The 15,572-nt window shown below is 41.6% G+C and overlaps 1 protein-coding gene across 1 annotated transcript in view; it reads left to right on the top strand.

The window, feature by feature from the left end:
- The window catches only part of HS1BP3 (HCLS1 binding protein 3), a 97,897-nt gene extending 82,877 nt beyond the window's left edge, over window positions 1-15,020 (top strand). The window contains exons 6-7 of the mRNA XM_073674044.1: window positions 5,186-5,318; window positions 11,178-15,020. Coding sequence (XP_073530145.1) covers window positions 5,186-5,318; window positions 11,178-11,412 — 368 coding nt within the window. The 3' untranslated portion in view covers window positions 11,413-15,020. The remainder of the gene's footprint in view (window positions 1-5,185; window positions 5,319-11,177) is intronic.
- The last annotated feature ends 552 nt before the right edge of the window (window positions 15,021-15,572 follow it).

Here is a 15,572-nt window from a genome sequence, read left to right as displayed (position 1 = left end):
TTGAATCTGTCATCACCAACAAAGGCTTATGTACAAGGTATTAATTAAATGTCAATATGCGTTTTCAATACGGTTTCCCTGTGTGATTTCTCATTACACATAATTTATGGACAAGCTATGGTTTGATTTCTTTGCCTGTGTGGATTGCAGGGCTGTGGAGTCGGTAAGCCAAACCTCCGACTCCTCAGTTTCCATGACACCGACTGCAACTCCGACTCACTCATACATGTAAGTGATAAATTTACTGTAGCACAGATTCCTCTCAGCTAAAAGTCTAGACCCTTAGATCAGGAATAGGACAGACATTTATAGGACATTTCATAACTTTCCCAAATTCTTATGAAAAAATATTCCCCACAAACTGCATTGAACTACTGTACCCAATTTATTAATTATTTTAGGAGTCGGAGTTGGTCCATTTTATACTGACTCCACCAAAATGGGCTCCGACTCCGACTCCACAGCCCTGGTGGACTGGATGTGTTGTGACCCACATCTAGTGAGAATTTCATGTCAATAGCACCTTTAGAAATAGATTTACTTAGAAAATTGATGTACTCAATACTTATTTCACTGTGTGTGTGTGAGTGTGTGTGTGTGAGTGTGTGTGTGTGTGTGTGTGTGTGTGTGTTTTATTGACTTGTTGGTGTTGCTTCTTGGGTTTCCCAAATTTATTGTTTAGTATCAACTAGTTTTCTAATAATGTCCCGATATCTATTATTAGTGGCTGCTTGATCATAAAAAGATCAACTGTGCATGCATTGAATGCAAATTACCAGGTGTGGTAGATCGGCTCACTCGGCTATGCATTGAGGTATAAACGGAACACTGTCTCTTTAAATTTTCAGTTGGTTTTATTTGAGCAGCATAAACCAATGTAAAGTTCATAAAAATAAGCACAGCCCATCCAGCCTCACTGCAAACAAAATTAAGAAAAGAGTCCAGCAAAGTCCTTGCACTGGCCGTGGTCCGGCCACTCCGGGTTAGCAAAAACCACACGATTCAGGGTTAGCAGGAACAAACACACGCTCCTCTCTCTGGAGCTGGCCTCCAGATACTGACCACCTCCTGAGTCAAAAGGCTGGCTTTTTATAGCCCGTATACCATGCCGTGGAGTGGAGATGGGGTGAATAGCTTCCCTCCCAGCTCTTAGCTATCCACCTGTAAAGCATGCCCTTGTAACTCTGGCTATTAACCCTCTCTGCACCTAATGTTCAGGAGAAACCTCCATGTTTTACATCACTGAAGCAAAAAGTCTCAGACAAGTATCTCCACTCCAGTATTCTGCCAGTGACTTTGTCACACAGGATAGTCAAGGAGGTGGGGAGTCACGCTGTCCCAGTTCTTAAATATGTCCCTCCTGGCTTGTTCGATGTCCCACAGACAAGGATATGTCATTATGATCCAGCACGTGTTTGGAGAAGCGAGGTCTACTGACCTCTGTTGACCTTTGCACTGCACATGCGCCGGATGAATATCCATGGATCAAAAAGCAACGATCAAACGCCCAAATGTTTATACATATGTTTATAAATATAATTTTATTTAATTGATATATTAAAAGATTGGAATACCGACACATGAAACACATGTGGTGCAAAAATATACAATACATAAAAATACGGGACACGTAAATCCCCGCTGTGAGGTCCACATAAGATTATTTGTCCATATGTTTCTACCACAATGTAATCAACAAGTATTCCCTGTGGTCTCACTAGTATAGATCTCACATAATATATATCAGAGATATGGCAGCTGATTATAATGCCCAGTCAATGCTGATAATCCCTAGATAACAATAAATTGGATTGCACATACTTAAATAAGTCAATGTTACCATACTAAGACACCGGACCACAGGATGCTGGAGCTCACAGGGGGGCCATGCGTCCACCCCAACGCGCGTTTCGGCGCAGCCTTTTTCAAGGGGCACAGCCTTCTCCAGGCTCCTGATGCTCCTGAATCTAACTATATTCAGACATTTATGATCTTACAGCAGAGGAAATTTTAAGCAAGGGTTTCAGCATTAAAGTATTTAAAAAAGGGATAAAATTGAAATTAAATATTTTATGCTATAAGCAGAAACACGGATAGAAAGATCAAACCGCGCTGCTCCATTTATGGGGATGCACTGTTCTTATAAAAGTGTAGTCATCACAGCCTGTAATTGGAAACCCCAATGTTATAAAGTGTTTCTGATGTTTTCTGGCAACCAAGGAAATAAATAATTATTGGAACGAGGCGAGATGTGTAAATACTTTTCTGTTTCTAGTGAACTCTTTAAACCGTCCTTTATTTGAAGAGTGTTCACTGTCAGAGACCTGTCAGACCTCCACCTCCCTCCAAAGTATTATTGCCGCCTTATGTAAGCATCTGCGCTCCGGCCAAATTCTGGGCTAAGTATTATGAAAATACAAAAGAAAAAGATGTAGGGACAGATCTATTATTCTGACTTTACCTATTTTTATTTGGAGTAGGGGCAGGGTGGGTTTCTCCAAATTTTAATGTACTGTAGCTCATCTGGTTTTAGACCTAATTATTTTGTGGCTCACTGGGAAGGTGGGTAGAGCTTTATGTTGAGGGCATGGCTTAGCTGTAAATGAGATATGGCTTCAGATTCGCCATTGCGTGACATTTTGGCACAAAAAATTAAGCTAAAAACAAGATGTGGTGTATAGTCTGTGTACAGATGTGCCAAAGTTATTATCATCATGAGCCACTGCGATAAATTTGGCTCATTTTCAGACTGCCAAGTCTAAGTTTACGCTGTCTATATATTGGCCAGGGTTAGTACGTCTTGAGAAAATGGGACTTTTCAAGGAGAATTTAAAGGAGTTCTCCAAACCCATAGAGTTGTTTACAGACGATTATTGTGTTGTATAACACAAGGAGTAATACCTCACCATTCTTCACCTTCCATGCTACTGATGTCCTGGTCTCTCACTGGTCTCTGTTCGCTCATGTGTCTGCTTGTGGAACTGCAAGTTCAGAGCTCAGTCCAGGTGAAGCTGCTCTTTCACCTTCTCTTGTCCCAAAGCTTTTGCCTCAGCTTTACGGTCTCGGATATGGCTGTGAAAAGTAGGATTTCCTTGAGAAAATTTTAACATGGGTTGTCTTATAAAAATAGAGCCCTCCGTGTGTTCTGATGTGCTCTGTTTATAATAACTATTATTTTGGACCATTCGAAACACACAGTAGTACAGATTCAGTAAACACTCCTGACCACATTCAGGTTTTGTAATAGTCTGTTTAGGGGTCTCATGAGATAGAGGTCTCCATTTAGACCACCACGGCTCGGCATCCGCTCCTCCACAATACATAGCATCAAGGGAAATAATCCGCCAGTGATACTTCGATAAGGCAAAAGAGATGTCCAACAATTGTGTAAATCGGTAAGGGGTGATTTATTAGGTCGAATGTATTTTACTGACTCAGATCAAACCGCTCTCCTAAAACAATATTCCTCAGGTATCGTATGCCACCAAAGGTTTCACCCTATCGTTTTTTCAGGACATATAGATGTGTACTTCAGCAGTACATAAAACAGAAATTTTATATAATTTAAAAAAAACATAAAAATAGCACCCCTCGTATATTTTTCCCAACCTAGGGTTTCACCCTTTCAGCTTTGTCCAGGGCACATGGACGCATACTCTAGTACAGGGTTCCCCAACTCCAGTCCTCAAGGCCCACCAACAGGTCACGTTTTCAGGATTTCCTTAGTATTGCACAGGTGATAATTCCATCATCAGCACAGGCAATAGTTACATCACCTGTGCAATACTAAGGAAATCCTGAAAACATGACCTGTTGGTGGGCCTTGAGGACTGGAGTTGGGGAACCCTGCTCTAGTACACAGCAGAATGCTCTGGACAAAGCCAGAAGGGTGAAACCATGGGGCGGGCAAGAAACATGAGCTGTGTTGTTTTAAGGACTTTTAAATTATTACAAAGTGCTGTTTTATCTATCTATATGACTAAAATACATTGGACCTAATAAATGAATCCTCACTGCTTTACCTTTTGGTTGGATGTCTGTTTGTCCTATAGAAGTAGCGCCAGAGGATAATTCCATTGGATACTGTGTATTGTGAAATAGCTGACACTAATCCATTGAGATTTAAATGGAAACCTCTATCCTGAGACCAATGAACAGACTATCGGCACACCGGACTCTTTAAAAAAAAAAAAAAAAAAAAAAAAAAAAGCTTTTTTTTTTTTCACACTGTTTAGGTATATTGAATTGTTTATTCTCTGTGCACTTACATTTTTTGCATTTGCTGAAAACCATAGTGGTCTGACCATAGATGCCTCTGCCGTGCTTATGAGACATGAAGCAAGACTCAAGGGTGTAAAGCAAAATTAGGCTGCCCAGCGGATTTCTTTGTGATCAGTTGTCATGCGTCTGGGTTCTCTTGAGCCCTTGCTTTGTGGTCGTCTTCTCTGTCCGCTGAGACACAGCAGATACACCTTTTCTCCGGGTGTTTGGTATCTGTTATCCTTGCTGCAGTCTATTTAGGGCAACCGGTGTTTTCATTTATTCATCTGCCCTATCACCTTTCTTGTGTGGCATAATATACCTTCCCTTGCTGGATTTTCCTGCTGGTGATAGTCTCATTTGGATGTCCAGCCCTACTGCTGTAATTTAAATCAGTTAGTGAAATCCCAGCTAGTGTTTCGCTTTGCTGTTTTCATTCTTTATCTTGCACCTATCTTATGTTTCTTGAAGTAGGTGGTTTATTTTCTAACAGTACGTATTTAATACTTTGTTTGTTTTACTCACTCTGGGATCTTTTTCTATTTCAGCACACTTTCCCTTCTGTAGGTAATTTGCACTCTGCTCTGCCCTCCGGTTACTTAGAAGGAACGTGAAGCGCTTGACTGCCTTTCAGGCAGCATAGGTCCGAGTTGCCATCATCTAGTCTCTGGTTAGGGCTATATCGGCTCATGCAGGAACCACTAGGAACTGCGGGTTCGGGATCTCTAGTCTGTACAGGAACCGGCAGGGTCTGTTGCAGTTTTTAGTGTGTCCCCTTACTTTCCTGAGTGAGTTACTACACTGCTATAACATCCGCAATTACAGAGCAGCAGGTTCATCTGCCTGGGGGGATGTCTAAGGTTTACCTAAGAGCCAAGATGGTTGCACAATGAGCAGTTCTTTAAAATCTATTGTTTTCTCCTAGATATCAAATTATTTGAGGAGCAAGACCTAGGAGGGATCGTAAAAGTAGGAGATTCACTGCTGCTGCCGTCTGCATGCAGTAATGATCCTTCCTTCAAACCATCAGCTGCAGAGGACACCGATGCATTATTCAGGTACGGACAGTTGTAACTTGTCCAACCTTCTTGTGATGCTGTTTTAGCATAATGAAAGTCATTTTGTTTTTTCCTTTTTAGAAAAGTGCAATTGTGGGAACTGGCAGAAAATAGACAATCAGAGGAGACAGTCAGAAGTTTCCTATATCGTAGGGATGTCACGTAGTATTGTAATTATCATGCAATAACATAGGTTTATCTTGTAAACTGTAGGGAATGGATGGTCTATGAAATTTCTACGGATGTGATACAGCCCTGGCTTTGTGCGCAGGTAGTCAGGAAAATGCTTTAGTCCTGGGTGGTTTCTGGGTTTAGAAAACTCAATTAAACAGTGAAACCTTTGAAGATCGCAAATTATTAGTATAAATGTATTTTTAGCAAGAATTTTAGCCCATTCCTCATGGGCAATGGTGTCCAGGTCACTAATATTCTTCAGTGTAAGTGCTGCAACCACCTACTTCAAATGCCAGCCAAGATTTTCTGAGGTGTTCAAGTCGGGCAACTTCAGAATATTCCAGTACATCTTCTGACACCAAGCCTTGGCGGACTTTGAGGTATGTTTGGGATCATTGTCCTCTTAAAATGTTTAATGGTGCCCAAGCTTCAGATTAACAAAAAGCATGATGTTTCTTGATACTTGATTGAATCCATCTTCCCCTCCACACTCTGCAAATATTTACTGCTAGAGGAAGCAAAGCAGCTCCAGATCATTATAGAGCCACGACCATACTTCACTGTAGGCATCACCGAGCCACGGCCATGCTTCACTGAACCACCACCATGCTTCACTGAACCACCACCATGCTTCACTGTAGACATCACCTAGCCACCACCATGCTTCACTGTAGACCTCACCATGCCACCACCATGATTCACTGAGCCACCACCATGCTTCACTGTAGACCTCACCATGCCACCACCATGCTTCACTGAACCACCACCACGCTTCACTGTAGACATCACCGAGCCACCGCCATGCCTTACGATCAGCGTCACCGAACCTCCACCATGCATCACTGGAGACATCATGAAGCCACCGCCATATTTCATTGTGTCCTTTTCAGTGTATTTTTCATTCTTCCTCCTCCAGACAATACCAATCTGTAGGCCCAAAAAGTTTGTTTTGTTTAATTTTTTAACAGAGCAGAAAGCTAAAAAGTCTGTGGCTTATTTGTGATTTTGGGTATATTGTAGCCAACCTTCTACTTTTGGGTCTGTAGATGTGATGTTTTGGAGTCCTGGCATTGAAGGCCTTCAGTGTTTAGTATGTGCCTTACTGTGCAAACTAAAACCTTAGTGCCTGCTACCACAAAATCCTCCATGCTTCACTGCAGACATCACCGAGCCACCGCTATGTTTCACTGTAGGCAGTGTGTGCTTTTCAGTGTATTTTTCATTTTCATTCTTCCTCCTCCAGACATACTGTTGATCCGTAGGCCCAAAAGTTTCAGTTTTGTTTCATTTTTCAATATTTATATGATTTTGGGTATATTGTAGCCAACTATTCTTCTACTTTTAGGTCCATATGTAATCTCTTGAAGTCCGGGCATGGATCCCTTCAGCGTTTAGTATGTGCCTTACTGTGAAAGCTAAAACCTCAGTGCCTGCTACCACCAAATCCCGCTGCAGGTCTATTGCAGTCAATTAAAGGTTTTTGGACCACCTGTCTCCTCAGGAATCTGGTGGCTGCCGGTGACGGCGTCCTCTTTCTGTCATGTTCAGGTAGTGTAGCGAGGGTTCCTATAACTTTGAACTTGAGAACTCTGTTTCCAGCTGTATCTCTAGGAACTTACAAAAGGTGTTGAATCTGTGTATTCTTTTCCTTGTTTGTGCTGGGTAATGATCATTTTTCTTTTAGTTTTTGAACCACTTTCTTGACAACCTAAGAATATTAGTGAACTGGAGGCCATTGTTTATGAGGATTGGGCTAAGGTTCCTCAGGAACCCTGCCAGAAGCCGGTGTCTGGCCACATTTTTAGCAAGTAATAACAGCCAAATGAGCTCTACTAGGTACTAAAGATGCTTGCCATGAAGGTGATGATTAATTCTAAAACTGCAGTAGCATTTTGTGCTGAATTTGGAGAAACCACTTGTTATATTAGTTGCATTGATATAGTTGCATTGTTCTTGTTTGATTGTTTTGTAGCAAACATCAGAAACTTTGTCAACTTGGTAATAAACATAATTTACAATAGGGGTGAATAATTTTGTTTGCAGCTTAACTAGTTGATCTTTGCTCTTTTAAGGCCAATTTACATGGGCTGATGCACCCTGTAGGGGGGACTAATGATAATTAAAATGATCACTTTGTACTTAGAGTTTGCATATTGTTGGGAGAAGAACTCTTTTTACACAAGCAAATGTGCTGCTGCCAACAATTATTTTGTAGGACACGTAAAAAATCTGTTTAACAGGATGAGTCTAGATACATACTTGAGGTTCAGCTTTCCCTTTTAAATACAAGACCCTACAAATAAACAGTGTAAACTATGATCGGGGCCACCATGGTGAATCATTAACCAAAGGTTTTAAAAAAAAATCACTCATGAACTCTGCTCCAGTTTTCCAGCAACGTTCCAGAATTGTTTCCCTAAGTACATATTTGTCACTATTCCAGCGAGACATAATAAACTGAATCTTGAATACTGATTGATGTCTGCAGACACCATTTAGGTAAGTGTTCATTGAAGTCAGCAAGATACAGTCCTGATACACATACAGTCATGGCCGAAAATGTTGGTATTTCTCCCAGAAAATGATTGCAATTACACATGTTTTGTAAATATGTTTATTTCCTTTATCTGTATTGGAACAACACACAAAAAAGAGAAGAAAAAAAAGGCAAATTGAACATAATTTCACACAAAACCCCCAAAATGGGACTGACAGAATTGTTGACACCTTTCCAAAATTGTGGATAAATAACTGTTTCAAGCATGTGATGCTCTTTCAAACTCACCTGTGGCAAGTAACAGGTGTGGGCAATATGAAAATCACACCTGAAGCCAGGTAAAAAAAGGGGAGAAGTTGACTGAATTTTTGCACTGTGTCTGTGTGTGCCACACTAAGCATGGAGAACAGAAAGCGGAGAAGAGAACTGTCTGAGGACTTGAGAACTAAAATTGTTGACAAATATCAAAAATCTCAAGGTTACAAGTCCATCTCCAGAGATCTTGATGTTCTTTTGTCCACAGTGCGCAACATAATCAAGATGTTTACAACTCATGGCACTGTAGCTAATCTTCCTGAACGTGGACGGCAGAGAAAAATTGATGAAAGGTTGCAAAGCAGGATAGTCCGGATGGTGGATAAGCAGCCCCAATCAAGTTCCAAAGAAATTCAAGCTTTCCTGCAGGTTCAGGGTACATCGGAGTCCGTGTGAACTATCTGTCGATATTTAAATAAAATGAAACGCTATGGCAGGAAACCCAGGAGGACCCTAATGCTGACAGAGACCTAAAAAAGGCTAGACTGAAGTTTTCCAAAATGTATGTGAGGTAAGCCAAAATCCTTCTGGGAAAGCGCCTTGTGGACAGATGAGACCAAGATAGAGCTTTTTGGTAAAGCACATCATTCTGTGGTTTACCAAAACAAAGAAAAGATCTCTGTAACTACAGTGAAATATGGTGGAGTTTCAAAGGTGTTTTGGGGTTGTTTTGCTGTGTCTGGATTGTGTGCAAGGCATCATGAAATCTAAAGATTGCCAAAGGATTTTGGGTCGCACTGTAGTGCCCAGTGTCAGAAAGCTGGGTTTGCGTCTTAGATCATGGGTCTTCCAGCAACACAGTGTCCCCAAACATAATTCAAGAAGCCCCCAGAAATTGACGGAAACAAAGTGCTGGAGAGTTCTGAAGTGGACATCAACGTGTCTGGATCTAAATCCCATTGAACACCTGTAGAGATCTTAAAATTGCTGTTGGGAGAAGACGCCTTCATATGAGAGACCTGGAGCAGTTTGCAAAAGAAGAGTACAAGATCCCAGCTGAGAGGTGTAAGAAGCTTTTTGATGGTTATGGGAAGCGATTGATTGCAGTTATTTATTCCAAAGGGTGTGCAACCAAATATTAAGTTTATGATGCCAACAATTTTGTCTGGCCCGTATTTGGGGTTTTGTGTGAAATTATGTCTGATTTTGCCTTTTTTTTTTTTTCTTTTTTTTTGTGTTGTTCCAATACACAAAAAAGAAGTAAACCTGTATAACAAAACGTGTAATTGCAATGATTTTTTTGGGGAAAAAAAAAAAATTCATTCTCTGGAACAACTTCAAGGGTGCCAACACTTTTGCCCATTACTGTATATAGCTGGAGCCAAGAGAGTGATGTTGGGATAAGCAGTAAAGTACTGTAGATACCCACATGCTTGATTAATTTTTGCCACTTCAGTGGTTGTGAGCTGTCATGCTTTACAGGGTGCGGCCATCATTGGGGAGACACAGCACGGAAAGTAGCTAGGAGGAGGAGGGAACTGCAGGACATAGGATGATGTTCCCAGCTAGGTAGAAGAGGTGGCAGCCACAACGCGGAGGATATTTCCAGCTAGGAGGAGAAGATGGCAACCATGGCGCAGAGGATGTTGTCTCCAGCTAGGAGGAGGAGGCTGCTACAGCACCACTACTGCCTTTGTATGGCTGTTCTTCCACCTTGTCAGAATTTTTTTTTTATTTTTCTGCTAAACTCACTCATGCACCAAGCTAGCAGACAGCCGTGAGCCACTGTTTGGGGAGCCCGGCTCTATGCCAGCAAAGACAATCCCATGGTGTGGAGTCTTGAGAATTTACCCCTTCTTCACGCTTAACTCCTCCATGGAGGTATGATCTTTCTTAATTGAATCTCTAGATTGCAGCTTCCACAGTAGTCACCATGGTGTACATATGTCAAAGGGTACATACCGATACCGGGTGCCATGAGTGATCAAGATGTTGTCAGAAAAGCTGGGGAAGCTACAAAAAAATTGAAAACTGCATCACTGAGGCAAGATTAAAAAAGCAAAGACCATAGTGTGTAGTCAGGACGTATCAAGTAGTGATGAGCGCGCATGCTCGTTATTCGAGATTTGCGAGCATGCTCAGGTGTTTTCCCAGTATCTTCAGCGTGCTCGGGTGTTATGTTTTAGTCACCCTGTGCTCATGATTTGCGACTGTTTGACAGCTTTAATACATGTGAGGAATGCCTGTTTCTTAGACATTCCTCACATGTATTAAAGCTGTCAAACAGTTGCAAATCATGAGCACAGAGTGACTAAAACATAACACCCTAGCTCGCTGAAGATACTCGGCGAGCGTTCGCCGAAAGGGTTAACAGAACATACTCGCTCATTACTAGTAGCAAGTCCATACCCAGGGTCAGGATGTAGTGGGAATCCGGCTAATTTGCTATTCATTACTTCTATTTATCACAGCCTGAGTACAGACAGTGAGGCACGGACTTGCTGTGGTTCTCCTGACCCAAACTCGACAACTTCATCTTCGCCTATGAGGCTGTTAAAGTCAGGGTACCCGCAGCCGATCCATGCATTACGGAACACGACACATAGATTTGTGAATGCAGCCGAAGGACAAGAACATCTGGATCTGAAAATCAGGCATGGTGGAGCATGGAGTTCCAAGGGTTGCCTCTGCGGAAGCATAGAGTGGTGCCAGAGCACAGAATAGGATGGAAGGAGCACTGACCCATGCATCCATCATTATGTCATCTCAAGTAAGCTCGGAGGACAGAGGACTCGGCAAACTTCACCCAGTCAAGACAATGCTGCGATGCAACGTTCTGTATTTGATGCATCTATGGGTTACATACCATTACTATCATTCTTAATTCCTGAATTTACAAATGACGTTCTGTATTTCTTTACTTTTGCCTGCAGGGTTGAAGAAGATTTTGAGAAACTTTTAAGTCTTGGAATGAAGACAAAGAATAAACCAAAGCCACAAATACCTGCCAAGCCCACATTTCTGAAGGAGTCCAAGAATTCCAACAGCCCGTCGCACACGTACATAAAGCCCTCAAAGCCCAACGTACAGGCCATGGACGAGTCAGACATCCTCCAGTACATTAAAGCGAACGAGGCCCCAGACGGTGACTCACTCAGTCTGTTTTGAGGGACTGCTGCTGATATTGCTTTCCTTTTTGAAGTGTCCTTCCAGTGATTTAGGAAGGTAGGGAGAACTTCAATAAGCTCTAGATCAATAGTACATCATGAATTAGTTAACCTAGTACCATACGATCGCTTGTCAGAAGCCCTTGCTGGAAGTGATGAACCCATTTTCAAATACCCTATGAGAGAATATGGTGGTCCCATATTGCAGATGCGCATCCATCGAGTAAAGAGCAGCTACTAAGTGGTTCTCACTCAGAAGGGTCCAACAGTACATGGGCAACTAATTTGATATCTGTGGTTACATTGTAATACCACAATTAACCAGTGGGGTTGCTGTGGGGAGATTGATCACTTGCTGCCCGTTTTTTCTCCAGCTAATAAATTCAACACCCTATGATCAGCTTATCGTTGGGGGTCCTTCTAAGAAAAAGGATTGTTAACACAGACAACCACTTTAATCAGGGACCTTGGTCCACTAGCTGGAGCAGAAAGTGGCTCCAAGGAGTGTCTCTTATTCTGGAGGTCTCAGGATGGGCTTGCAGTAAATGGGCAGTTTATTAATTTCAGTGCTCGTTGTGTATTGCATACTGCAGTGGCACTGTCTTTAAAGTTGGTGTCCGAAGTTCGGGGAAAAAAGTTCTCTCTTTAGGTATTTTTTTTAAAAAAAATAGCAAATGGAGGTATACTCCTCTTCCATTAGCCCCTGTTGATCCAGCATAAAACCGCTCAGGAAGTGGTGTCTACCGGACTCCTGAAGTCTGTGATTGGCCTCAATAGTCAGGTGATGAGAAGAACGCCTCATTGGATGTTTCTCTTCTGGTCACCTGACACCTACAGCCAATCACTGGCTCTTTGGCGGTCACAAGGGTGACTAAAGGGGAGTGTCCTGCTATTTAGAGAAGATCAATGCCTAGGAAAAATATTATTTTTCAGCATCAGACACCCCCTTTAAGACCTTTTCACCTCTTAAGAGTCACTTTTTTTCTATTGCTGCCATCAAATCCCTTGAAAACAATGGACACGCTGAAATCAGTGGCTTCTCTAATAATTTTTTATGAAGTTTTCCAAATTGGACAACTCCTCTAAATATTCCAGTTCCGAAGTTTTCCAAGAAACTATAATTGTTCTATGCAATCAGTCCAATGATTATTCTAATCAAGGCCTTAATTTTTATTCTAATGTATGATTGAGACATAACAATAAATCTGCAAATCATGTCTATAAAACGTCATTCGCTACATAACGTGACCACAGTTACTTTATATCCGGATTTAGTGATTTTACTTTTATATGAATTTTCACTTTCCTAACTTTTTTTTCATCTTCCATTTACCAGTTTAACTTTTCTCCAGAAAGGAAAGAATTTTTGCCGGTAAGTTAAAAAAAAAAAAAAAAAAACTCTGAATTACTCCTGGGGACAAATACTTGTTTGGTGAAGCAAATATTTATATTTCTTCTTTAAGGTTATGTTCACACAGGGCGGAGTGTATTACAGACGCAGCAAAATGCATGAGATTTTCTAAATCTCATCTACAAACAGCAGGAAAAAAAAATAACGAATTCGCTCAGAAATTGAGCTGTCCGAATTTTATATGCTATGCAAAGGGTGAAAGCTGTCGCACATCCATTTTGCCACAATTCATTGATCCATTTTTATCTGCTCCATTAAAACAAATGTAATGTAATTGAGAGCAAGATAATGTAGGGACATAGACCCTGATTCCAGCGATGTGTCACTTGCTTGTCTACATGTCTCTTTGATAGAATCACAATTGTCTCTGCTGCAGATCTAGCAGAGCTCCGAATGCTGATCTGTGTATAACCCCGCCCACACCACTGATTGGCAGCTTTCTGCCTATGCACAGTGTACACAGAAAGCAGCCTATCAGTGGTGGAGGCAGAGTTATATAGTTGGTGACTAGGAGGCCCCAGATACCAAGTCCTGTAGTGATAATCTACTGCTGATAAAACACTGAATTTATTAAAACCGCAACACACAGCCTAGTAAGTGACACATCGCTGGAATCAGGCTCTCTGCTCCTACATCATGGTGTTCTCAAATTACATGGCAAAAACATGCTGACAGATTCATTTTAACAACCCATCTGGACCAAATTTAGATCTATTTGCTGAGTATCTAGTGCAGGCAAGCGTGAGAAATGTTAAAAAATAGAGATCAGAGATAGTTTTGGTTGAGCTTTACCATGCAGAAATATCCAGATCCTTTTTTTCCCACCGTCACTGGAGCCTCGCTACCGTGTGGCATCATCCGAATCCTGAATCATCTCCATCCGCATCGGATGCATAAAATAATTCATCAAAGGGGGCAGATTTTGGGTAATTAATGGCAACGCTGCAGGTGCCATCTACATAAGTAAGGGTGCACTCAAACTGTGGGGTTTGCAGTGTTAAACGACCGGTAATTTGTTTGCCGGTCTGCGGTTGTTAATGGCATGCTTATACAGGCTGACCCCACTTCCAATGCACGCCGATCAGTATAGATCATTCAGTACAGATGGGCTGCCATTGTTCTCGGCAGCCCATTTTTTGTTTACACAGTAGGATGCGCTGCCAAGAACAAAGATCTATTGGGCAAATTTTCCCAACAAACGAGCATTTTGCTCGTTCGTCTGGTTATCGGCACTTTGTTTAGACTGCACGATAATCGGGAAACAAGCGCTCCTAGGAACACTTATTCATGATTATCAGGCAGTGTAAATGCACAGAGATCGTGCTGACTCAATCATAGTGGACACTCCTGGCCACGTGGACCACTAGCGGCCACACCACGTGCCTGTCAGGCTGTATATACGCCTTTTTATAAATGTTGATATGCCGGCTTTCAGCAGTTATTCGGCATGCTGTTAATCTCTCAAGATTCTCTCCCTGAACTACTGGTCAGTACAAACGTCCCAATATGCGTTTCGCCTGAAAACCTGGACCCATACTACAAAAATAAAAAAAAAATTCTATAAAGTGATTACAAAACCCCTTTGTCCTGGACACTCCTTTGCCCCATCCCATTAAAAAATTCCAACCCCTTGATGGGCCTTTTGCCTAAAATACTTTTCTCCTTTAGGGTACTTAGAGATGGGTACACTATGGTGTAACTTAGTAATTGTCTAGTTACTAGTCTACAAATTCTCTCCCTAAACTACTGGTCTGGACAAACGTCCCAATACGCGTTTCGCCAAAAACCTGGCTTCTTCCCGGGGTTTTTTTTTTTGTCTGGATCTATTGCACAGAAATACATAATTTTATGATATAAAGTGATTACAAAACCCCTTTGTCCTGGACACTACTTATAAATATTTGCCCAATTCCATTTAAAAAATCCAACTCTTTGATGGATCTTACTAATCGTCTAGTTATAGGTCTACAGATTTTGTTTTTGAGCGTGAGACATTCTGAAAATCTAGACAATGTGGAAATCATTAGAGAGTGAGCAGTAAAGTCAGCGCTCTTCATCCTCTGCTCATGCTGCTTACATTCATCATTTCTATTGTTTGGGTGATAATTTGCAGAATGTGCTTCATTCTAATTGAATTATTCTCTGTTGTCACACATTAGTGCCTGCCTCTTAATAAATCCACAATCTTATGTCATTTATTCCATGTTGGGTCACTATGAATATTGCACAAATGGAGATAAAGGGAAAGAGTCAATATTATTTGCTAAGGAAACTTGTTGCTAAAATACAACTTCAGCTCTTGGACGAAGTGTGTATTTATGTGAAGTCAAATGTAATGGCTCACAATGTTATAATGACAATAGAAAAGTAATGCACTGCCAAACCATGCAATCCAGAACTATTATTACACCTCATCTAAAATTAGCCATAATGCCCGATGTGTCCGTGTACTATAGATTGTATTGAGACACACATCTGAAATATAAAATTCATGTTTTCAGTCCTTTAACATTACCTTTACTGTGTGACATCTCGCTCCCAGTGTATAGCCTCCGGCTCCTTTCTGACTTTCCTAACGGCCGGTGGTGCAGCGCTCACGGATACCAGCGCAGTCCTGTAATAGAAGCCACCTGTGAGTGATATTGTCGAGAAGGGGAAGGAACCGCAGCAACTCAGTCGTGAAGTGGAGACCCCATAAAGTTACAGAGCGGGGGGCAGAAAAGTCACCACCGCTCTGCTAACTCCATAGC

Source organism: Phyllobates terribilis, unplaced genomic scaffold (genome assembly GCF_046119375.1).
Source record: "Phyllobates terribilis strain yellow unplaced genomic scaffold, ASM4611937v1 Scaffold_3__8_contigs__length_932513732, whole genome shotgun sequence".
In the NCBI taxonomy this organism is placed as follows: domain Eukaryota; kingdom Metazoa; phylum Chordata; class Amphibia; order Anura; family Dendrobatidae; genus Phyllobates; species Phyllobates terribilis.
This window is presented reverse-complemented; position numbering and strand designations above follow the sequence as displayed.